This window comes from Salvelinus namaycush, chromosome 1 (genome assembly GCF_016432855.1).
Source record: "Salvelinus namaycush isolate Seneca chromosome 1, SaNama_1.0, whole genome shotgun sequence".
Lineage (NCBI taxonomy): Eukaryota > Metazoa > Chordata > Actinopteri > Salmoniformes > Salmonidae > Salvelinus > Salvelinus namaycush.
In genome coordinates this window covers 67956086-67983090 of record NC_052307.1, presented here as the reverse complement: position 1 = coordinate 67983090, position 27005 = coordinate 67956086, and the positions used below count along the sequence as shown (strand labels likewise).

At 40.7% G+C, this 27005-nt stretch overlaps 1 protein-coding gene across 1 annotated transcript; it reads right to left on the bottom strand.

Moving 5' to 3' along the window:
* Positions 1-10421: 10421 nt before the first annotated feature.
* LOC120056450 (tryptophan 5-hydroxylase 1-like) lies at positions 10422-25488 on the bottom strand. Its single transcript, XM_039004620.1, has 11 exons — positions 25387-25488; positions 16942-17097; positions 16088-16280; positions 15608-15708; positions 15008-15075; positions 14558-14754; positions 14234-14369; positions 11180-11306; positions 10973-11068; positions 10733-10866; positions 10422-10596 (listed from the first exon to the last, which is right to left on the bottom strand). The coding sequence occupies exons 1-11, from the start codon at positions 25486-25488 to the stop codon at positions 10422-10424; spliced, it is 1485 nt and encodes a 494-aa protein (XP_038860548.1).
* Positions 25489-27005: the final 1517 nt, after the last annotated feature.

Below are 27005 nucleotides of genomic sequence, written 5' to 3'. Positions count from 1 at the left end.
TGCCAAAACAAATGCTAACCATATCAAATCCTTTCTTTACTAATAAGCTCTCTTCCCCAAAGAGTCAACTATATTTTATTTAACAATAACATTGGTTATTCTTAAACTCAGACTCATAAATAATTAATATATGTTTTACAGTGTGGATACCTTATCCACAGTAAATTACCACTCCTAAGAACTGAAACTTATTTCTTTTTATTAATAATTTAAATGCTTATGTATTTTCCTGCCCTATTGGCTTAAAATATCTCCTGTCCAAACCTCAATGTATCATATCTTCGCCCATTTATTATTGATGACAAAGGGGATTTTTCCTGTTGTAATACCAAATCAATAATAGTCAATTAATTTACCTCAAAACTAGTATCCCAAATGACCACAAATGCATTATCTTCACGACCCTCCCCTGAAGCTGATCAGACTTCAAGAGACAGCCATGATAAAGGTCAAAGGTTATACCACCCTTGTATAGTCATGTTCCTAGACATTTTAAAGAACCCTTTATCCTTAAAATAAAAAAATTAACTTGTGTAATTAAAACTCAGAAAATAAAAACTCATAAAACTCCATATGTGAGCATGCCCCTTTAAAATACCTTTGCACTAAAACAAATAGTCCTAACAAATGTTTTATGTGTGTTCAGCTCCTACATCAATGATCTTCCTTCTGTCTAAACAGGGTCTGAAGATCTAAAGTATGCAGATAATACAGTGATAAATTCATGCAAATAACAAACAACAAACTACATAAGAACTCACTACTATTATGGTTCAGATGACAAACTTTTCCAGAGACTCATGTTTACATCTCAATAAAACAATTCAAAAACACAGTCTGCATGTTCCTCAAAAAACAACAACTGATGCCCCTGTTACAGATGTCTATGTATCAGAGGAAAAGTTCAAATAACCAAATTCAACCTAGCTAATTTCCCAAAACATATGCAATTGTTTTTTACTATAGAGGTTGCTTTTCAACATTAATACCCTGACATTGTTCCACATAATGGAAACGGATTATAATGTTAGACTACATGAACTTTCCTGCTCAAATTAACTGGTGTTACTTAAACAATCAAACCAGGAATCAATAACCATCAGAATCCATTCTCACTATGTTTTACGATTCAGACATTCAGATCTCCCTTTCTCACAGCCAAATATAGTCCAATAAACGCCATAAATCAATGATGCCCACCCAGCGAATCTGTTGCTAGTTTTTAGCATCTTTCCTAACTACCCTGACGATTTACAGCTACTTTTAAAAATGTATCTGGAAATGTTTATCAACTTCTGAAAAGTGACTCAAAACAATAATGCACGCATTTTCCTTCTAAATGACACAAACACTTTTCTCTGCCACACCCCAGTCACAACATCATTGCCGTGGCGACAAAAGTGCCTTGTGAGTGATGTCATCAACAGGCGCTCAACCTAGACCCAAGCCGCAACGACTTTCAATGAATTGTAAATAATTGTTGGCTGTCTGCAGCAACAGTAGTACGGGTTCGATAAACCAAACCTAATCTATCACATCTGTTGAATCAGAACTTATAACATCTCTCAATCAAAATTGTACTGCCAGAAGTACAGAAAATAGTGTACCTGAACAATGGCCAAATCCATTCGTGTAACGTAATCGTGTATCCCACCTAATGACGTTGTTTTACGTCGTTACAAAACAAATCATCCTGTCTCTAGCAACGTACCCTGAAAATTAGTAGCCAATACAATACCAAAACAACTCTGTTATTCATGCTTCTAGGCAAAACATCTACTTACTCCAACTGAGTTTTGCATCAAAACTATCGTATAAGTAAAATCAACTTCTCAACTTTCTCTACTCCAAAGTGTAAACGTACCATATACTTCGCCAAATTTATATCGCATGTCAATCATCCATAATAATTATAATATTCCGATGGGCACAACTTTATCGTATTTCTCCGTTATTCTTTAGAATTCATCAGATTTAGGTAAATGTCTCTCCTATGATTCAGTATTTTAAATACACGACTCCATTCCCAATACGTTGTTGCAGCGGACCATTTAGGCAAGACAACGCATTCCATCGAAATTGCCTCGCTATTATTTTGAATGAATTAGTCTCTCAATTAAACCTAAACAAGCTATTAAAACGTTCAGTTCATATCTTGAACAAACACTAACAACCGTATCTTTCTGGGCAAAACCTATAAATATTTGAATCACCATCAGAATTAATTTTAGTCTATCGATGTCAGGGCTGAGATACTAACCCGAGTCTCCCGCGCCGCAGTCAAAAAATGCTTCTCCGTCATAGCCAACCCTATCTGCCTTCTCCATAGCATCTGCAAGTTAACCCCTTCGTAACTCTCCCTCTCTTTTTCTGGCTTCAGACAACCACACTCTAGCCGTGTCTAGCCTCTCTACCTTCTGCTGTACCAACTTTATCATTAATTGTAATCTTTCTACATCCATACTCTCAAACTCGTACATTCCTCTCCACCCTGGGCATTAGATTCACCCAAACATTCCCCCGGGCTCCCCGTCGACAAGGAGCCCCTCCTTCCACTCTCTATCACTCCTCTCCTTACCATTATTTTTCTCTAGAACAGATTTCAACTTCCTCAAAAACCTTTCTATTTCTGGAGACATTATATATCCCGTGCGTATACTCACGTATGTGTGTAAATTAATTTTAATTGATCCACCTATCGTTATGAATTATTTTAAACGCTCCACTTGACGTTATGAATTATTTTAAACGCTCTACCTATCGTTGTAAATTATTTTAACCTATCATACTAAATTTACCTGTTTAATACCCTCATCTATGCAATGTGGATCCCCTAGGAATATCCAGTCTCCTTCTGTAATATTCAACGTACTGTCATGCGCTAGGCAAATTGTCCCATATGAACTGTGTCCCTGACACTTCCTTTTAAAACATTCAATCTTGGTATTAGTACGCCGACTAAATACCCAATGCACCACAATTACACGGCAAACTTATTTTTCTTATTAGACACAACCTTCTCCGTTATATCCACGTTCACCTCACACCTCACATACCAATAGATTCGTCGACCTATTCTCACTCAAACTTGGTAGATTCACTTCTACCCCGTCCATTGCATTCGTTATCATATGGTCATTTAACCTCATTAGTCCCCGACTATTCTCATTTTCACTTCACACTCAATCTTCTCATCCACTCAGTACATTTTATTTACACATTGCATTTTTGAATGGTTTTGATCAAATAAAATTGCATTTACCAATCTCGGTATGAAATTGTTTATATACTAAATAGAGCATTAAATTTGGTAACTTACATCAGACTCGTATCTCACAAATAAATTTGGAAAATGCCAATATGCAGAATTTTAGTATCAATCAATAGGTATCTGCTCACCTGTTTTTTTTTTTTTTAGACCGGTCTTTGTGAGAAACGTCGTCCGACGACAGTCTATGCCAATTGGCTGGTATGCTGTCCAGCGATCTCCCTTGCCAGACCAACGTCGGGGTCACCATGAAAGAGATTTGCGTCTGTTCAAATCTGGCATCAGGACAAAATGTGATTCATAGTCACCGAATATATTTTAAGTATTTTAATTAAACTCAAACGATAAATGGTAAATGCAATTTTCGTATATACGGGTTCACTGGATCTCCGCGCAGGGTAGATCAGAGAACTGTGGAATGTACTCAAAATAGTAGTTTTATACTATGACACTTTTATTCTCAACATGTCCAGTTGGCCTATCATAGTAGAGGTTTAGCATGGTTCATACTCTTGCTCCTCCTTTGTGGGCCCCCAAACTTGTCCAAGCCCCTTGGCGTTTTCCTTCTCCACATCTGGTTGTTGGGTAGAGCAGCTCCATCTTGTGTCCCCCTCGACCATTCACTGAAACAGTTCCTAATATGGTATTGTCCAGTATTCTAAACTCCTGGTTGGTCTAGAGAGATGCACCCCTCCCCTCTCCAGACTGTCCACAACTTTTATGGCCTGTGGTGATCAGTCCTTACACACCTACCCCCCTCTGTATTTGTGTGTGTGTGTGCAACAAAACATCATTCACCTTCAACCAATATGCTAACAGCCTATAGTGCATAAACATAAATCCTAACAAGAGGGGAGGGGTGCATCTCTCTAGGCCAACCAGGGAGGTTAGATTACTGGACAATACCATATTAGGAACTGTTTCAGTGTAGAATCGACAGACACAAGACGGATCTAATCTACACAACGACCAGATGCGGACATCTGAAAGAAGGGGACCAGTCTGAGTAACGGTGATAGGCTGGGCAAAGTCTAAACCGCGCTCAGCCTCTACTGTGATAGGCCAACAGACGCGTTGGAACTACGTCATCACGGTATAGGAACAGCTGTTTACGTACTTCCTGCCAGTTCCCTGATCTACCCTGCGCGGAGATACAGTGAACCCGTATATACGAAAATTGCATTTGCCATTCATTGCTTGAGGTAATTAAACATAATGAAAGAAAGTTAGCAGACCTTGCTTTTTATTTATCCTGATACCGGATGTGTTACACGCAGCGTTCACAATATAAAGGAGGTTAGAGCAAGGCTCCTAGAGAGCTGGAAGAGGGAAATGTGATCCTGGAGCTATATGAAGAAACCATGGACAGGGTATAAATAGACCAAAAAGCTCAGACCATGAGCCTGCAGAATCTGACCTGCTGCCAGGGCATGTTTGAACATGTCTGCTTTGATTGCTGTGCTCCTACTTTGGTCTTGTCAGGAGTTATGATTAGTTCATTCATAGTGAGTGACAAGAAAACGGTGTTCGTTTAACATTCAAAGTTCTGAAGTCTTTTGTGCCCAGTCAGTCCCGAGTCAGTCCCCAGTCAGTCCCCAGTCAGCGGAATCTTGGATGTTTATGAGGCTTTGAAACACATTTGAAACAACATGTCATTGGGGATTCATATAATGCTCACTCATGAGAGGATAACCTCGACAAGGGCAAATATGGTCAATAAACACATATTCATGTAAAATGTATTGATCAGCGCCCTTCCTTGAGTGTGGAGGCCATGGAGGTCACAGAGTGCTCATGCACTGTTGGTGTAATGAGTGCAGGGCAGAGATGGCGGGTGAAGACAAGGGCAGATCAGTAATGAATATACAGTAGAGGACTGGAACCCTGAGCATCTGCTGTTCATGACCATAAATACCTCAGGAAGGGAGATTACCTGGCAAGGCACACATCAGAGTGAAGAGAGGCTTCTCTATCTTTAATCGTGTGTGTGTGTGTGTGTGTGTGTGTGTGTGTGTGTGTGTGTGTGTGTGTGTGTGTGTGTGTGTGTGTGTGTGTGTGCGTACCTGAGATGAATGGTGATGATTATGGTCTTGAGGTCACACAAAAACAAATCAGACTGATATTCCACATCAAATCAAATCCAATCAAATCAAAGTGTGCACATCTATCAGTTACACATTCATGTCAGTACAAACACACAACAAGTAGGTCACATGGGGGAGATGCGTTGTGCTGTGAGGTGTTGCTTTATTTATTTTTTGAAACCAGGACGGCTGTTCACTTGAGCTATATAAGATGGAAGGGAGTTCCATGCAATCATGGTTCTGTATAATACTGTACATTTCCTTGAATTTGTTTTGGACATGGGGACTGTGAAAAGACCCTGGTGGCATGTCTGGTGCAATAAGTGTGTATTTGTATTTGTATTTATTATGGATCCCCATTTTTCATTACGAAATGTAGTTGAGGTTTATGGTTTAGGGAATGATTTGTCCCAAATACAATGCTTTTAGTTTTGTAAATATTTAGGACTAACTTATTCCTTGCTACCCATTCTAAAACTAACTGCAGCTCTTTGTTAAGTGCTGCAGTCATTTCAGTCGCTGTAGAAGCTGACGTGTATAGTGTTGAGTCATCCGCATACATAGACACACTGGCCTTACTCATGTCGTTAGTAAAGATTGAAAAAAGCAAGGAGCCTAAACAGCCACCCTGGGGAATTCCTGCTTCATTGCCGTGTGTAAGTTGACTATGCAAACAATTTGGAATTTCCAACACATTAATGTTTCTTATAAAAACAAGAAGCGATGCAGTAAGTCTTTCCTCAACTCTTAGCCAAAAGAGACTGGCATGCATAGTATTGATATTAGCCTTCTGGGCAAGCTGCAGCTTAACTAGGTCCTTCTTTGCTGCACTTGACCATATGACTGGACAATAATCAAGGTAAGATAAAACTAGAGCCTGCAGGACCAGCTCAAGAGGTGCAGCCTTCAAGTTGTCTCATATTATGAGCAAACAAGAGAAAGTCAATTATCTAAAAAGAATTTCACTTTTTGTCCGGTTTTAAAGCATAGGAGTTGACATGATGTCACTATGTTCTGCAATTATACGTTACACATTCAGGAAACGACATGCTATGCTCTCCCTGTGTCTCCGTTTATTATTCTGCAGGAGATCTATCCTCACCAGTCTCAACTTCAACAGTGGAGAGGCGACTCTGGGATGCTGCCTTCTAGGCAGAGTTCCTCTGTCCAGTGTCTGTGTTCTTTTGCCCATCTTAACCTTTTATTGTTATTGGCCAGCCTGAGATATGGCTTTGTTTTTGCAACTTTGCCTAGAAGGCCAGCATCCTGGAGTTGCCTCTTCACTGTTTACATTGAGACTGGTGTTTTGCAGGTACAATTTAATGAAGCTGCCAGTGACCCCAAACTTTTGAACGGTAGTGTACGTCAGAGCCGCATTGGACTAAGATACAGTGGCATAGTATAGAGTACAGTATATACATATGAGATGGGTGATGCAATATTTACAAACAACTAAAGTGACTAAGATACCGTAGAATAGTATAGAGTACAGTTTACACATATGAGATGAGTAATGCAAGATACGGAAACATTATTAAAGTGGCTAGTGTTTCATTTCCTTAAAGTGGCCAGTGATTCCTAATCTATGTCTATAGGCAGCAGCCTCTGGAGATGGCTGTTTAACAGTCAGTGGTGTAGTGTAGAATACAATACAGTATATACATACAGTATGAAATGGGTGATGCAATATGTAAACACAATTTAAAAGTGACTAAGATACCGTAGAATAGTGTGGAGTGCAGTTTATACATATGAGATATGTGCCAAATCAGACACATATCATAAATACAAAGTGTGGAGGAATGTACACACACACACATGTGCATGCATGCACAAATGCAGACACACAGAGGCATAGGCAGGGCCGTGGACACTGACATGTACAGTATCAGCTCATATAAATACACACACATTTCACACCCATTCTCCCTTTTAAATCAACCTATATGCAATCATCTGAGTTGAGGGCGGGCGATACTTCTCTTTAATTATATTCTCATTCTCTCTCATCGGCACTGCCTATGCAACATGACCAAACTAACATGTCCTCAGTGTTTGCAATAGTATATCCTAGGAGTATGGGAGAAAAGCACCATCACAGCAGTGAGATAGATGTCTACCCCACCTGATCCTGCATCAAACCACATTATGACTTCCTTTCCTCTCACTCTGATCAATACCCCAATGTGTGGGGTGTGTCTTGAGAACAAACACTCCATATGCAATTAATGCATATAGTGCCTGTTCTGTGTGATGCCAATTGTAGGCTCGTCATAACTTTGAAAAACGACTCATTGCACAAATGCTACTAGGCCATAACCAAGGTTGACCCCTCCTGCCATGTGTGAGAGTTACTATTTTTCCATAAAGTTATACAATCCCTCCCCCCTCTGGCCATCGATTTATATTGCAGCCGGTGAAGAACAGAGCGTCTTCTGTTAAACAATCTCAATCTAACTCTGTGTTGCTTGAGACATTTTTTAGCTTACTTTAAAGGTAGTTATACTGAAAAAAATATAAACACAACATGCAACAATTTCAATAATTTTACTGAGCTACAGTTCATATAAGGAAATCAGTCAATTGAAATAAATTCATTAGGCCCTAATCTATGGATTTCACATGACTGAGAATACAGATATGTATCTGTTGGTCACATTTACCTTGAAAAAAGTTAGGGGCGTGGTTAAGAAAACCAGTCAGTATCTGGTGTGACCACCATTTGCCTCATGCAGCGCGACACATGTCCTTTGCATAGAGTTGATCAGGCTGCTGCTTGTGGCCTGTGGAATGTTGTCCCACACCTCTTCAATGGCTGTGCGAAGTTGCTGGATATTGGCGGGAACTGGAACGCGATGTACACGTGAATCCAGAGCATCCCAAACATGCTCAATGGGTGACATGTCTGGTGAGTACGCAGGCCATGGAAGAACTGGGATATTCTCAGATTCCAGGAATTGTGTACAGATCCTTGCGACATGGGGCAGTGCATTATAATGCTGAAACATGAGGTGATGGCGGCAGATGAATGGCACGACAATGGGCCTCAGGATTTCGTCACAGTATCTCTGTGCATTGAAATTGTCATTGAGAAAATGCAGTTGTGTTCATTGTCCGTAGCTTATGCCTGCCCATACCATAACCCCACCGCCACCATGGGGTACTCTGTTCACAACATTGACATCAGCAAACCACTCACCCACATGACGCCACACACACTATCTTCCATCTGCCAGGTACAGTTGAAATCGGGATTCATCCGTGAAGAATACACTTCTCCAGCATGCCAGTGGCCATCGAAGGTGAGCATTTGCCCACTGAAGTCAGTTATGACGCCAAACTGCAATCAGGTCAAGACCCTGGTGAGGACGACGAGTATGCAGATGAGCTTCCCTGAGACGGTTTCTGACTGTTTCTTCGGTTGTGCAAACCCACAGTTTCATCAACTGTCCGGGTGGCTCATCTCAAACCATCCCGCAAGTGAAGAAGCCGTAATTAGAGGTCCTGGGCTGGCATGGTTACACGTGGTCTGCGGTTGTGAGGCCAGTTGGACTTATTGCCAAATTCTCTAAAACGATGTTGGTGGCAGCTTAGGTAGAGAAATTAACTTTCAATTCTCTGGCAATAGCTCTGGTGGACATTCCGGCAGTCAGCATGCCAATTGCACACTCCCTCAAAACTTGAGACATCTGTGGCATTGTGTTGTGTGTCAAAATGGCACATTTTAGAGTGGCTTTTTATTGTTCCCAGCACATGGTACTTCTGTTTAATGACCATGCTGTTTAATCAACTTCTTGATATGCCACACCAGTCAGGTGGATAGATTAACTTGGCAAATGAAAAATGCTCACTAAAAGGGATGTAAACAAATTTGTGCACAAAATTTGAGAGAAATAAACTTTGTGTGTATGGAACATTTATGGGATATTTTATTTCAGCTCATGAAACATGTTGCTTTTATATATATCCTCCTGGATGTGGCTAGCTTTTTATGTGTTCGCTAAGGAAATTTGAATTATAATGATGAGTAATTATTAGCAATCATAGGACATAGTATAACACAGTGTGTGAACATGGAGTACATTTAATGAGAGAAAAACAGAACAAAGAAACTACTGTAAATATTTCCCCATAGCTAGAAGCCCAGAATGCAGACAACCACTTCCCAATGCAAGGATTGGTTTACCAGGGATCTTTTTACACAAATTAAAGATTTTCAATAGAAGTACATTCATGTCATCTTCCAAACACTGATACATGCACATAAATTCCTTCCTTGAACATCTTATGTGAAATAGACAACTGGAGGTCAACAGTAGTAGCAGCAGAAGGTCGATAAGGTACACACACACACACACAATCATATAATACTACCACATCTCTATGCTTTGTGCAATGTGATAATACATGTATAGACTGTCACTTACTATACACACAAGCATGTAACTTTACATCCACACTAGCACATTCACAAATTTATTGAAACGGTTTATGCCAATAGAGTACAATACAATATCTATAAGACTACTGTTGCATTAAGATAGAACTTTCAATAGAAAATAAATACTGCATATAAAAAACAAGAGAATATTAGTAATTATAAGCAAGAGCCAAGGAAACGTCAGTTTCGGTCACATTCTAATCATCCTTAGTCAATATTATTATTCACATGACAAACCCCAAAATTTATTGAATTTTAAAGTAAACTACTGGTTAATAATTTAACAAAGTTAATATAACATTTGAATTTTAAGAGTTATCATTTATTTTGTAGGTAAAAGGCTGTTTGGGGATGTCAGTGAGTAGGATTAAAGCAGTGAGCTGCTTGGTAAGGATCAGGTGGTAGACAACTACAGACAGCAGTACAGGGCTGTGTCAGGTATATGGTTGCAACATTTCTGAAAATGCCCATGTTTTCCAAAACTCCTGGTTGGAGGATATCATATTTCTTGCTTGTTTCCTCGTGATTCTGTGAATCCTCCAACCGGGATTTCTGGACTACCTGTAAATGTTGGGAAAGTTACCAGAATTTTGCAACCCTTGTCAAGTATGAGGGCCAGGCAGGCAGGTCAGACAGCGTAGTGTTTGTTAAGGCGCTGTAGGGCGTCGGCCACGATGTCCAGTTCATGTCTCAGATCCTCCACCATGCTGTTGATACTGGATGTGTCCTTCAGCACGTCCACACTGTGGGTGTACGGGTTGTACCTCACTGTAAACGGACGCTTGATGGTCTTGGCAAACTCCCTGTGTGCATAAGAACAGATGATGACGAAAACATAACACAGCCCAGGTTTGGAAAGGTGAAAGAATAGTTTATTAGCACACTAACAGTTTATCTGCCCACAAAACAGCCAAGAATGTAATGTCACAATTGACCTACCTCATCTTGACTTTGGCCTCTTCAAAGCTCTCTGACACAAAGTAGACATCTTGGAATGTAGTGATAATGCACTCCTGCTTGCAGGTGACCTTGGGGTCAAAGGGCAGGATCTTTGCATTGTCAGAGAGTGCATGCTGTATGAGGGGAAAAAAGTATCTTAGGATTCTTCCTTTGCATCAGATGGTGTTTTTACGCTTTAAATGGTGTTTGAATATTAATATTAATATGAAATACTTTTACCTTCAGCTCACTGATAGAGGAGAGAAGTCCTGCGCCGTAGGCTCTCATCTTTCCCTCCTGTTTACACAGGCCAAACTCTACTGTGAAAAAGTAACACTGCAAAACAAAAACACAAAAAGCCAACGTTTGAATATATCAGTTAGACAAGAAAAACAGTTAAATTCAAGCACAGTGTTTGGATATTGTTATAATGTAAACAGCACTTACGGTGGCCAGCGTTTGGACAGACTCATCTGAGGCCCCCAGAGAAGCCAGACCTATCTCCTGGGAGAACTGGGCAAAACTAGGCTCCGCCAGCAGAGGGACATGACCCAACAGCTCATGACATGTGTCTCTGTAATGCACACAGAAACACACACATACATACAGTATGTGGATTGTTAAGCCAATGGGCAGACATGTGCAACTTTGTGACAGTGTAACCAAGTGTTCTTCCATTTGATTTTTGAAACAATCATCCCCCCTATCCACATCGATGGGACAGTAGTGGAGAAGGTGGAAAGTTTTCAGTTCCTCGGCGTACACATCACTGACAAACTGAAATGGTCTACCCACACAGACAGTGTGGTGAAGAAAGCGCAACAGCGCCTTTTCAACCTCAGGAGGTTGAAAAAATGTGGCTTGTCACCTAACACCCTCAAAAACTTTTACAGATGCACAATTGAGAGCATACTGTCAGGCTGTATCACTGCCTGGTACAACAACTGCACCGCCCGCAACCGCAGGGCTCTCCAGATGCTGGTGCGGTCTGCACAACGCATCACCAAGGGCAAACTACCTGCCCTCCAGGACACCTACGGCACCCGATGTCACAGGAAGGCTAAAAAGATCATCAAGGACAACAACCACCCGAGCCACTGCCTGTTCACCCCGCTACAATCCAGAAGGTGAGATCAGTACAGGTGCATCAAAGCTGGGACCGAGAGACTGAAAAACAGCTTCTATCTCAAGGCCATCAGACTGTTAAACAGCCATCACTGCCTACATAGACTTGAAATCATTGGCCACTTTAATAAATGGAACACTAATCACTTTAATAATACCACTTGAATAATGTTTACATATCTTGCATTACTCATCTCATATGTACAGATGAAGTCGGAAATTTACATACACCTTAGCCAAATACATTTCAACTCAGTTTCACAATTCCTGACATTTAATCCGAGTAAAATTCCCTGTCTTAGGTCATGTAGGATCACCACTTTATTTTAAGAATGTGAGATGTGAGAATAATAGTAGAGAGAATGATTTATTTCAGCTTCGATTTCTTTCATCACATTCCCAGTGGGTCAGAAGTTTACATACACTCAATTAGTATTTGGAAAGCATTGCCTTTAAAATTGTTTAACTTGGATCAAACGTTTTGGGTAGCCTTCCACAAGCTTCCCACAATAAGTTGGGTGAATTTTGGCCCATTCCTCTTGACAGAGCTGGTGTAACTGAGTCAGGTTTGTAGGCCTCCTTGCTCGCATACACTTTTTCAGTTCGGCCCACACATTTTCTATATGATTGAGGTCAGGGCTTTGTGATGGCCACTCCAATACCTTGACTTTGTTGTCCTTAAGCCATTTTGCCACAACTTTGGAAGTATGCTTGGGGTCATTGCTTCAATATATCCACATCATTTTCCTCCTCATGATGCCATCTATTTTGTGAAGTGCACCAGTCCCTCCTGCAGCAAAGCACCCCCACAACATGATGCTGCCATCCCCGTGCGTCACGTTTGGGATGGTGTTCTTCGGCTTGCAAGCTTTCCCATTTTTCCTCCAAACATAACGATGGTCATTATGGCCAAACAGTTCTATTTTTGTTTCATCAGACCAGAGGACATTGCTCCAAAAAGTACGATCTTTGTCCCCATGTGCAGTTGCAAACCGTAGTCTGGCTTTTTTATGGCGGTTTTGGAGCAGTGGCTTCTTTCTTGCTGAGCGGCCTTTCAGGTTAGGTCGATATAGGACTCGTTTTACTGTGGATATAGATACTTTTGTACCTGTTTCCTCCAGCATCTTCACAAGGTCCTTTGCTGTTGTTCTGGGATTGATTTGCACTTTTCGCACCAAAGTATGTTCATCTCTAGGAGACAGAACGTGTCTCCTTCCTGAGCGGTATGACAGCTGCATGGTACCATGGTATTTATACTTGCGTACTATTGTTTGTACAGATGAACGTGGTACCTTCAGGCGTTTGGAAATTGCTCCAAAGGATGAACCAGACTTGTGGAGGTCTACACTTTTTTCTCTGAGGTCTTGGCTGATTTCTTTCGATTTTCCAATGATTTCAAGCAAAGAGGCACTGAGCTTGAAGGTAGGCTTTGAAATACATCCACAGGTACACCTCCAATTGACTCAAATTATGTCAATTAGCCTATCAAAAGCTTCTAAAGCCATGACATCATTTGCTGGAATTGTCCAAGCTGTTTAAAGGCACAGTCAACTTAGTGTATGTAAACTTTTGACCCACTGGAATTGTGATACAGTGAATTATAAGTGAAATAATCTGTCTGTAAACAATTGTTGGAAAAAGGACTTGTGTCATGCATGAAGTAGATGTCCTATCCGACTTGCCAAAACTATAGTTTGTTAACAAGAAATTTGTGGAGTGGTTGAAAAACGAGTTTTGATGACTCTGTATATACCGTATTCTACTGTATATCAACTGTATATACCGTATTCTATACTATCTATTGCGTCTTAGCCTATGCTGCTCTGTCATTGCTCATCCATATATTTATATATTCTTATTCCATTCCATTCCGTATTCCATTAGGTATTTGTTGTGGAATTGTTAGATATTACTTGTTAGATATTGCTGCACTGCCGGAACTAGAAACACAAGCATTTCGCTACACTCACAATAACATCTGCTAACCATGTGTCTGTGACCAATAAAATGTGATTTGATTTGATTTGAATGATTATGTATGCAGAAGCACCTTTGAGTACCTATCTCATGCTGGACTGTAGCTGTGGAAAATGCCCTTTTGAGTTGCAATCAGCCGGAAGAGTTAAGTTTTCTTAGGGGTGTGACAGGCCAGGTTTGTTCAATCAAATACAGGCTCTTTATATGGAATGATACTCTATGTTCCTTTATGATGATTTTCAGTATGGTGACGTACTGCTATGTTTACAGTATGTGACTATGAACATCACACTGATATACTCAACATCAGATGGATTTTTGTTCAACAATGAAAGTAAATTAACATTTGCCTAGACTAACTTCTCCTTATTAATGTAACATGTGTCAAGGGGTACTTACGGCTCAGGTGTGTAGAGAGGGTCAGAGCTGTGGCGAACATACTGAGTGCAGTGGAAAACCCGGAAAGCCAAACCTGCCAGAAAGTCTCGTGGGGAGAGGTAACCTGCCACGGGCCGAATGATAAAGCCTGTGTGCTCTGATGAAACACACACATACGTTTTTACTCATGTAAAAGGCCACGACACATTCAGCAACATCTAATTTGATAGCCCTAAATCCACACTTTTCATTTTACAATAGCCTTCATTATGCTGATAAACCTGAGCATCAGACTGAATGAGACTGTGTGGTGTCATGTACAGCGGCAGACTCTGCCTGTCTCACCTCTGAGGAAGTGTGACACATCTTCCAGCTGGGGGATGTTGTCCTCCCTGCAGTCACAGTGCTTGGACAGCAGTGGCAGGTTCTTCAGGTACTCCCGGCAAGCATGGGTTGGATACAGCTTATTGAGCTCCCGATAGACCACACCCCAGGTCTTCACCTCCTCCTCTGTGAACTCGATATGCGGAATTGGATTCCCACTAAAAGAGAGGGAGAAAGAGAGAAACAGAAAGATAATGAAAGAGAGTAGCACTACAATGACACTGTAGGCCATCATTGTAAATAAGAATTTGTTCTTAAAACTGACTTGCCTAGTTGAATAAAGGTTACTTTTTTTAAATACAGTAGAAATGTCTAACTATACCTGTGTGCATTAGGACATTAAAGTATTAAATACACATAGCGTCATAGCTTTCCAAATCAGATCTCACATAGCATGATAATATGACCTACTGTTTGTAGCTCATGGCAAGATCAGCAAAGTGTTTCCTTCTTTTGCGGTAGACATTGTCCTTGAAGCCCTGCAGACAGAAAAGATAAGTCATTGAGGTGTGACAGCAACTCATGCACTGACTTACTGAGTGGCTATTCCGTAAGTGTGCCGCTTATCACAACAGAAGTATTAGTCTAATCCTCCATCTGCCACTCTAATACAGTCAGTGTAGTTCTAACTGGCTTTGATAGTTGTACCATTGTCACAGGTTTGCCTCCTGTTTCAGTAGGTCAGTGAGAGTCTGAGACATAGAGATCCTATATTATGAATTATTGGATATCTTGTGGCCTATGGTGGTCTAGCGGTCTAAGCCGCTTACCCTGGCACACATGTATACCAGAGTCAGCATGGATTCAAATCAGGCCCACTGCCCTTTGACTCCCCCTGTCTTTCCAACACTATTCTCTCTTCAATAAAAGCTCAAAAATTACAAAAGGAGTGTGACTGCCACACTCATTAAACATTTTTATTTTAAAAGAATTATAGGATATCTATGGTCAGGCCGGCTTGCAACTAGAATGTAAAGTCATTGACCAGAGCATATTAGAAGGTATGCCTACTGGGTGATCAGCATCCAGGTCTAAGCCATACATCAAGACACGGTTAGCACACATGTCCAGGTCTGAGATTTTCTTTGGGAACCAGGGAATATCTTCAGTGTCTGAAACAAAAAAAAACATGGGATGATCTGGGATGGCCTCTACACTAGATTTTAGTCATGTCTAGGGCTATTCGGGATCCTTGGGACATCCCTACCTCACTGAAGTTTACATTTAAAATGGTTAAGGTAAGGGTTAGGGTTATGGATAGGTAAGGGATATGGTTATGGTTCGGGTAAGGGTAGGGGTTAAGGTTAGGGTGTGGCGTAGGGATGTCCCAAGGATTCCGGATAGCACTGACCCTTTAGTAACCTCGTACAACAATCCGGAAGTCTCTCTTTCGCTACACGCAGAGGTAATTAGTCTGGTAATAGGTAATAAGCCTACGTGGCTAGACTTTAGGGACTCTGAAATAATTTCAAAAGTAGCAGCTAGGCCTACCTTCTTCAGGCAGGCTGGAATTGTCAGGTTGGTCATGGTCCATATCAACTACGTTGGCGGCATGCTTTCGTAGCAGCTCAGTGAGCTCCTTGAGTTGCTCGTGGCCGCTGTCACAGTCAACAAAGATCTCAAACTCTGAGCCGCGCCGCCTCGATTTTCGGGACTCGATGTGAACAAGGTTGACGTGGTTCTCCTGGTGATGATTATAATAACAAGACATTTAAAGTTATGTCATGTATCTTGATGTGCATGATAATGTTTCTACCAGTGTTGGGGAAGTTACTATGAAAAAATTGTTTACAAAGCTACCAATTACTTCACACTGGAGGAAGTTAAGCTACACTAAAGCTACCCTTAAGAAAATATAGTTCAATTAACTAAAGTTACTTAGAAAAATGTGTTAACTACATCCAAACTACTTCTTGATAAATTATCATATCTAAATCTGAAATGTCATAGACTACAAGTTGCAAGAACATATCACTTTGGAGTCAGATGTTAACAGAATGTGTAATTTATCCTATTAAACACAAAAACTATGTTTCAAGTGAGAATTAGGCAAGTCCAATGCTGAAAAAGAAAGGAAATGATTGCCTACTTCACACATATTTTATTTTTGCAACAAAAAAGTAGTCTGTAATCCCAGTACTTAGCTTCACCGCTACATGCCCCCCAAAAAGTTATTAAGTAATGAAAACACTACAAGATTTGAATTGAGTTCAACTACCACCAAACTACTGAAAAATGTAGTTAAATTACTAGTTGAACTACATGTAGTTCCCTACATCCCAACACTGGTGTCTACCATCACCCGTTTGGTATGTGATAGCCTACATGAAAATATTCAACCTTACTTGAAAAAGTTTTAGCGCCTTAACGAGCCCGCCAACTTCATTCTTGAGGGAAAAGGCGATGGCCGTGCGACCCTTTTCTAAAGAGCAACCATTCTCCCAAGATGAACTCTTGTTGTCCTTGTTCTCGTCGATCTTGCTGAAGGTACACTTTTTCATCTGTTGGGAAAGCGAGGGAAAATATTAATGAAAAACAAACCTCGGAGCTGGCTAGGCCTATTTGTGGAAAGTAAGGATTTGGCAGTGTTTTGGGCTATGATACACTATTTATCAAGGCTGAACAGGAAGTTAATTGTTTTGGAAAAGCACATCACCTCCAACGACAATTTGTTTGAAAGGGCAAGCTGCGTTTTAAATGGACTGACAGGCCTACGGATTTGTTCAATATCCTGTGCTAAGAGCCGTATTTGAACAAGAGTTTGCTAGCCTCACAAAGAAAGGGCAACTAAATCAAACAATGTATTTCCACAACCAAAGCTCACCAAAGTGTAAATTAACCCTCCTGCTGTGTTCCGGTCGAATTGGATCAATTTTCAAGTTTTCTCTCTGAAAAATGTAGTTCATTTAATCTGATTGTCATAAGGTTCCTTGACTTCGTCCACACAGCGCATCTGAACACACAAAATACATTTTGATAATTTTCCTGACATTTTGGGTGTTTTATTTAACTTTTGTACACCTGTGGCGTTCCCATTAGAAATTAATGGGTGAGACTACAATTAGTGTATAAAATTTAGTTCAGGCACATGCCCATTCATCAGATGGACACACTTCCTCTCCCAGACCACCACATGCATGTGTGTTTGAGCACACACACACAATCGCAACATTGTTTCAATAATATATAGAACTTTTCTCGCAGCTCTGGTATATCAAGCTTTTTTGAGGCCTTGCTCACAATTCATTCTCTGGCAGCACAATGGCCAAACGATATACTGTATGTGAGGCTCTTGATCATATCTTTGATCATGACACTGGTAAGGAGGAGAGAGGCCAGGAAATTGACAGTGAAGATACATTAGAGGAGAAAGTGTCAGAAGTTGAAGACAACACAGAATATGATCCAGACCAAGAGACACCCGATGTGGAACAATCCAGTGATGAGGAAGAGGGCCCTGCTGAGGTTGTTATTACATTCCGGTCAAATAATGGGAATTTGTCGTGGTCTTCATCCCCAACAGAGAGGAGAGGTCGGCTGAAAATGTTATCAGGATGACCCCAGGGCCAACGAGATACGCCATATCCCGGGTTGATTACATAAAATCCTGCCACTATTTAAAAATGTGAAATGGTTTCAAAACAAATGCCTTTGTTAAACTTTGACACAAAGTAGTCTGTGATAAATAGCACAATATGTTTAATCTGAGTATTTGTTATAGTCAAAATAATCCATACATTATGTTTTTGTTACTCAAAAACAAGTTTTATGAGTTCAGGTCAATGAGGCCTACAGGCCATAAATAGTAAATAGAATGTCACGCCCTGACCATAGAGAGCCTTTTTATTCTCTATTTTGGTTAGGTCGGAGTGTGACTAGGGTGGGTAATCTAGGTTGTTTTATTTCTATGTTGGCCTGGTATGGTTCCCAATCAGAGGCAGCTGTTTAGCGTTGTCTCTTATTGGGGATCATATTTAGGCAGCCATTTCCCCACTGTTTTTTTGTGGGATCTTGTTTATGTGTAGTTGCCTGTGAGCTCTCCATAGCTTCACGTGTTGTTTGCTCTTTATTGTTTTTGTGCGTTTCATTAAATAAACATGTGGAACCCATATCACGCTGCGCTTTGGTCCGATTGTTCTTACGACGATCGTGACATAGAAGATCAAAACTTGTAATGTTCACAAGAACTTAAGTTGATAAAAAAAATATCTAACACAACATTAGGTGATAATATATGTATTATTATGGATTTATAATCAGCTATAATGGGGCGGTCATTTTGGACCAGGAACACAGAATTAATTAACATGAAACGAACACAACAGGAGGGTTAAGAGTAAACAATCACAGTATTTACTGCAGCTGAACGCAAACTGAATACTTCACCTAATCAGGCAGCCCAGCCTCACATTCAATTCGCGCATATATGTACAAAATGTATTTCAGCAGATTTCGTGCGTTTTTGTGCATTTTTGGGGTGGTTCAATTCGTTTGAAAATACACGAATTTCTGTGCTACTTAATTCGTGCGAAAATACACGAATTTCTGTGCTACTTAATTCGTGCGAAAAGACACGAATTTAACCAGTAGGCGACACACAAGCCGTTGCAACAACCATAGACGCGATCGCCTTTATTTATTTATTTTACGTTATGAATATATAGATATTTTGTCTTTTTTTAACCATTTAACCATAAGAGGTTATATATATATTGTCTTTATTTAATCCCTATTAAAACATTGTGGTTTTATGCCTATATGTACTGTTTTCGATTTTTTCTGAACAGACTTTTCAGGATAGAATGAATGTAAGCAATGCATGATGGTTAATGGTGTTTTATTCGGTTGTAGTTCCATGTATTTCTTAAAAAATAAACGTGTAAACCATTTTTATTGAACAGAATGTAACTGAAAATACAATGGCAGCCTTGCCATTGTCCATCAATAACAAAACATTTTTTTTTCGTATAACATTTGGGGAAACGTATGCAGTCATTGTAGTCTCACATTTTGTTGGCCAACCAAAATTACCAAAACGTTAACCCGTAATAAGGCTAGGGTGGCTGAGTGTAAATACATGGCTCTGAGTGTAAGCACCTTTTCACTAGAAACGTTCTTGTGTTCAAATTACCATCAGTGCGAAATAGCTAGAAAGCTTTCGTATTTCCACTTGGCTGCACCTACGGTTACGATAACGATAAATCAAGTGCAATACCTGCGTCGACCTGTGTCGAGCAGCAAAACACCGGAAAGCTTCTAGCCTACCGGAAAGTTACAAGAAGAACAAGAATAGTTACCTCATCCGGTCATGTGACACTCTGGATGCCCCCTAAAAGCAATTTCAACCGTTTTGAAAAATGACGCCTGGTAACCCCAAAAAAATACCAGGTGCATGAAAAGTTTGGACTTAGAATATTTTTTGAAAACCTCCATAAATCACTCAGGCCAGCACCCATTGATTTGGGGCGGTAGTATAGCGCTCCCAGAGCGGGTATGGAAGTCTGGATCCCCCCTAAAAGCATTTAAGGCTCTGTGTGTCTTTAAGCACCATACTTTTTCACTCCATCCTTGCTGTGTGTGTGTGTGTGTGTGTGTGTGTGTGTGTGTGTGTGTGTGTGTGTGTGTGTGTGTGTGTGTGTGTGTGTGTGTGTGTGTGTGTGTGTGTGTGTGTGTGTGTGTGTGTGTGTGTGAGAGCTTTTCTTTGACATCTGTTTAGCGAAATTACTGATTTACAGTTCATGAGGGTTGACCGATTCACACATTTAAAGTTTTGGAAAGATCTGACTTTTTTAAACCTTCGAAACAGCACCTATGACCCCATTTTAAGGCACTTCCGGTTGGCACAGGAAGCTATAAGTAAATACATATCCTGATCGGGGTATGCTTTTACAGAATCCTGAGTTTTAAGTCTATACGTTAAGAACTGACTGATTTACATAGGGTTGAATGCACTATATATCACAAACTGCTGTTTGGGTATGGCAAAACACTTTTAGGGTGATTTTATCACTTCCGGTTGCTCCAGGAAGCTTAGAATCAACACAGGTAGACCTCATAGTGGCTTGATGGATTGTCATTGAAGACAGGTTCATAAGACATTCATAACCCACATAGGCTTCAGGTTGAATTTAGGGGTGCAGGCAATGTGTTCCTATGGGGTGAGATGTCATTGTAAACTGTTTGATGTAAACACCTTCTTTTAACTGTTAAGGGTTAATGCCACACGGTCAATGTTAGGCTTGCACAGAGACCTTAGGAACGTTCCTGAGGTCAAATTGTGCTTCTAAACCTTAACAGTTCTCTCTCTGTCTCCCAAAAGCAAAAGACTTGAAATGTAGGTCAAGGGTCATCTTCTTGTCACTGTCGCTGCGCTCAGACCGAGCAAGCTACGGTCAAGCGGGGCATCTCGTTGAACTCGGCACGGCTATGGTGATGTCATTTTTAGTGGTGATTTCAGAATGCTATTTTGGTGGTTTTTCACTGTTGAAACATATTGCAAATGCACAAAAGTCAACTAGCAAGTCAGTGTCCATCAGCTAATTAGATATTTTCAGTTACCAAACTGATACCATCTGACTCCAAACTCACTTTTTCCAACTCGTTTAGAAGCCAACTATCACATATTTCAGAGCAGGCCCAAAATTCACAGCGCCTTCCATTTAAACCATAATAAAACAAATAATACGTAGTTATGTTCTAGCTGCGGGTCCAGTTTTCACATTATGTTTAGCCCTATGTGAGGCGACCTCGAATCCCAAGTTTCGGCTCGATAGGTCATTCGGTGCCCGAGCAAAACCTTAATTGGTGCTGAAATTCCACTTTTTTCCATGCCTTGCTACGGGGTCCTTGAATGAGCTATCGGACAGAAATGTCGGGGTCCGTCTCTATGAGCCGGGCCGGTTTCAATGCACCTAGTCTTGCAACTCTGGGACTTTTCTAAATGTCACCATTTTGTAATGCTCAAAATGAATTGAAGTCAATGCAAATGCACCGAGGCTTTTTATCGGTCCGAGAACCTTCTAGAGCCACATAACTCACCGTGCTTAATCGACCTGAGCTCTAGAACAGGTTTGTAAAGTTTCAGAACTCTAGGTCTGACGGTTCTTTAAAAGTTCAAACAAAAGTAACTATTGCAGGCACTGTCTGCCTCTAAGCCCCTCAGTGTGTCACTCCATCCTTTCTGTGTGGGTGTGTAAATTTTTCCTTGAAATCTGATGGGATGAATGACTGATTTACAGTTCATGAGGGTTGCCTATTCACATATATTAAGTTTTGGAAAGATTTGACTTTTTTAACCCTTCGAAACAGCCCTTTTGACACCAATTATGGCACTTCCGGTTGGCACAGGAAGCTGAAAGTAAACACATATCCTCATTGGAGTGGGCTTTTACAGAATCCTGAATTTTAAGTCTATACGTTAAGAACTCACTGATTTACATAGGGTTGAATGCACTATTTCTCTCAAACTGCAGGTTGGGTATGGCAAACACTTTTAGGGTGATTTAAGCACTTCCGGTTGCTCCAGGAAGCTTAGAATCGACACAGGTAGACCTCATAGTGGCCTGATGGATTGTCATCGAAGACAGGTTCATAAGGCATTATTAACCCACATAGGCTTCAGGTTGAATTTAGGGGAGCAGGCAATGTATTCCTATGGGGAGACATGTCATTGTAAACTGTTTGATGTAAACACCTTCTTTTAACTATTAAGGGTTAATGCCACACGGTCAATGTTAGGCTTGCACAGATCGGGAGGACCTTAGGAACGTTCCTGAGGTCAAATTGTGCTTCTAACCTTAACGGTTCTCTCTCTGTCTCCCAAAAGCAAAAAACTATGAAATTGAGGTCAAAGGGTCATTTGGGTCCTTCTTCTTGTCCCTGTCGCTGCACTCAGACCGAGCTAGCTACGGTCAAGCGGGGCATCTCGTTGAACTCGGCACGTCCTGGAGATAATGGCAATGCCATTGCAGGCTTTGTGTGTCTTTAAGCACCGTACTTTTTCACTCCATCCTTTTATCCCCTTTTCTTCGTGGTATCCAATCGCTAGTAATTACTATCTTGTCTCATCGCTACAACTCCTGTATGGGCTCAGGAGAGACGAAGGTCGAAAGCCACGCGTCCTCCGAAGCACAACCCAACCAAGCCGCACTGCTTCTTAACACAGCGCGCCTCCAACCCGGAAGCCAGCCGCACCAATGTGTCGGAGGAAACACCGTGCACATGGCCCCCTTGGCTAGCGCGCACTGCCCCCGGCCCGCCACAGGAGTCGCTGGAGCGCGATGAGACAAGGATATCCCTACCGGCCAAACCCTCCCTAACCCGGACGACGCTAGGCCAACGGACCTCCCGGTCGCGGCCGGCTGCGGCAGAGCCTGGGCGCGAACCCAGAGACTCTGGTGGCGCAGCTAGCACTGCGATGCAGTGGCAGAGCTTCGAGACCCACTTAAAAAATGTTCGTCTGAACACACTGCAACTGGATCTGTAATTTTTTTTTTTTTAACTCCTTTTTGTGAACATGACCAATTTGTCAATGTACGATTTCTCTTAAATTACGATAGATAAATGGCTGGTTTTTTTTTTCCTGACACCGTATGCTTATGTACTTTGACGTGAAGCGGTCAAATTAGCACCCTACTTTACGTTTTTGACCTTTAATCCCAGAAAAATGGCCATAACTCAAAAAGCGTTGAGGCCTCGACGCCATCTTGTTTGGGGCCAACTGTCCATTACGTCTTCGAAATATTTTCCGTTTAGGAGAAAAGGCCACATGCATTTGCAATGTGCTTGTGCATTTGCAATATTATTTATTTTCCCTCTGGTGGGAATTTCCTAGACTGCGGAAAAATGACCAAAATGTGTTATTTTTATAAAACGGAAACCGAACGTCCGAGAGATTTAGTTTGATGACTTCCTGAAAGATCTCTCCCCCGCGCACGGCCCGACGCCGTCCGCGAATTTTAGAAACGTTGCAGGACGTCTAGTAAGGGACCTTACATTTGCAATGTGGCGTTTCTCACTAACCATATGGCGAGTGCTAAAATGTTCCCTTAAGGTATGGAAAGGCCTTGGAAAGGCCATAAGTGTAAGCCAACATAATTCATTATTTTACATTAACATGTAATACATGCATTATGAAGAAAATTGTGTAATTTAGGCTCCACGAAATATGAAATGGGTTATGAAGAAAATCGTGTATGGTTGCCTACATGACAAAAAGGCGTTCTGATTACAAGTGCACCAGTATCCAAAGTATTAAGCGAAATCAAGCACAGAAAACAGCATTGGCATTAATAAAACAATATTTCCCACGAATTAAGTCGCAGGTAAATGTGCGTCTTTTCTCAAAAATTCTGTTCAGCAAGTCTAAAACAGTACATATAGGCATACAACGACACATTTTAAAACATGGTTAAACAAAGACAACATTTCTGTATATTCATGACGTTGAATTAGCCATTAAGAAGAACAAAAATGAAATACAAATTATCGCGTCTACATGGTTGTTGCAACGGCTTGTGTGTCACCTACTGGTTAAATTTGTGTCTTTTCGCACGAATTAAGTAGCACAGAAATTCGTGTATTTTCAAACGAATTGAACCACCCCAAAACACCCCAAAAATGCACAAAAACGCACGAAATCTGCTGAAATACATTTTGTACATATATGCGCGAATTGAATGTGAGACTGTGTTGAATCAGGCTACTTCGAGATTTCAGCACTGGACAGCGACTACACTTGGCTGCACGCAGAAGGAACTTTAAAACTATGACTGCAAATAAAGTATAGGGACAAAATAATAAGATCATAATTTAGACGGATACTGTTAGGTCTAAATATTTACCACACACTTAATTAGACTATAGATTGGAAGCGTTAAATTGTCGATTTTTTCCCCGACAAAATGTATTTTGGCAATGCTGAGTTGTGTCTGTCTCATTGTAAAGAGATCTGCAGCAGTAATCGCATTTGGTGACGAATGATAGCGCTCTCCAATCCAAATCCAACCCGGGATTATAGATGGCTACTTGCAGCGCAGCAATAAATCCATCAAGGGAATATATCCTGGACGTATTCTCTTATCATCTTTAGGTGTTCAAATTGTTGCTTTTGTCGGTTTCATTTCAGTTGATGCCAAATGTCTTTTGGGGCCAGTCTATGTCAATCATCAGAATATTATAAATAGTTTTGGAATAGGCTAATTAATCTAAATTAAATGTACATTTACTGACAGGAAATACAATTAAAATCAACATGTTGCACACAAACGTGCACATTCTTATCAATTACTTGCGTGGTTTTAGTTTATATCTCAATAATATGCCTAAATCAAGATGCAGTGGCTCGTTGTGAACACTCACAAATAACTTATTTTATCTAGTCTGATGTCTACGAAGATCTGCGGCGTAAGCGTTCTGAAAAGTTATGACTGCGAGCTCCTTTATTTCACTTTATTCTAATTTATATTACAATGACCTCCTTATTGTATGACGTAGGCTACGCATCTCATTTGTCTCCAGATTGAGGTGGTTTATGGCACACATAAGAGAGCTAGCTAAACCTAACCAGAGGGGAGGGGAAAACTCTGATATGAACAGAAAATAAATTAACTAATGAAGTGGAGGGTAAGATTACAGATTGCATCATGTTTGATTATTCAAGCCTTTGCCAAAAGCTTTTTAAATCAAATACAATTCAACGTAAAATGACTGTTCATTTGCATTGTTCCATGAAAAATAATTTTGTTTAGTTTAGCCAGTTATTATTTACTTACAATATAAATTTAACTTACCTCATTATTCAGTTGCTTTTCCTCATAACAAGTGTGCAATGAAGAACTCATAGAGTCGAAAGACCTTCCTCTGCGCGGCCCGTCAACCTTGTTTGAGTACATGTCAAAGTCCTTTGATTGATATGTTTGAGTGAGAATAAGTAAGGCAGTCCACTACTGCTGTAGCTGCTATGATATACCTATGAGTCTCTCACTCAAAGCACAAGGCGCCTCAGTATTTATGAACACTGAGTGGAAGGAGGGGGTAGGGATGGGGTGGGGGGAGGAGTATCACAACTATATGCCTAAATGTAACATGGTAATGGTTATACAACTAATCTCACATTAATGTCACACACTGATGATTACAAAATATTCACTTTCATGAAGGGAATCAGTAGCCTTTAATAATGAGGCACTGTTGGTGTAGTTGTGATTGCTTGCTTGCTAATTGACACGAGGGAAATGTAAGCCTATCATACAGCCTACACCAACAGCAAAACATCCCAGGTCTAAGGGTTTTCATATCGATGTCATATCATATACTGTACATAAACTACATTTTTTTTAACAACACAATCCCAACTACTCATCCCTATAAAAATTTCAGCACCACAGCGTAATGGACAGTTTCCCCCATCTGGACGGTTCTGCGGCTTCCAAAATAAGAGATCTATCTATACCGCACACACAAAACGTGACCTGTTGTAGACCTTGACATTTTCACATTTGTTTGGTATACAATTAGTCATTGTAGTCTTCCTCTTGTTCTCTTTTGAGTGTGGTTAGAGAATGTTTTGAAAGACACCTGTTGAGTAAAGACCACAGAAAATACCAAACCTGAATTTAACTAAGAGTATATTAAATAGTGGTGACAGATACTCCTGCCCCACTTCCCATTGTAGTCTAGGCCTATACAGTGCCTTTGGAAAGTATTCAGACCCCTTGACTTTTTCCACATTTTGTTACTTTACAGTCTAATTCTAAAATTGATTCAATTTTTTAAAATCCTCGGCAATCTACACACAATACCCCATAATGACAAAGTGAAAACAGGTTTTTAGAAATTGTTGCACATTTATAAAAAAGGAAATACTTTATTTACATAAGTATTCAGACCCTTTGCTATGAGACTCGAAATTGAACTCAGCTGCATCCTGTTTCAGCTGCATCCTGTTTCCATTGATCATCCTTGAGATGTTTCTACAACTTGATTGGAGTCCACTTGTGGTAAAGTCAATTGATTGGACATGATTTGGAAAGGCACACACTTGTCTATATAAGGTGGCACAATTGACAGTGCATATCAGAGCAAAAACCAAGCCATGAGGTCGAAGGAATTGTCTGTAGAGCGCCGAGACAGGATTGTGTCGACACACAGTTCTGGGGAAGCGTTCCAAAAAATGTCTGCAGCATTGAAGGTCCCCAAGAACACAGTGGCCTACATCATTCTTAAATGGAAGAAGTTTGGAACCACCAAGACTCTTCCTAGAGTGGGCCAAACTGAGCAATCGGGGGAGAAGGGCCTTGTTCAGGGAGGTGACCAAGAACTATGACAGAGCATTAGAGTTCCTCTGTGGAAATGGGAGAACCTTCCAGAAAGACAACCATCTCTGCAGCACTCCACCAATCAGGCCTTT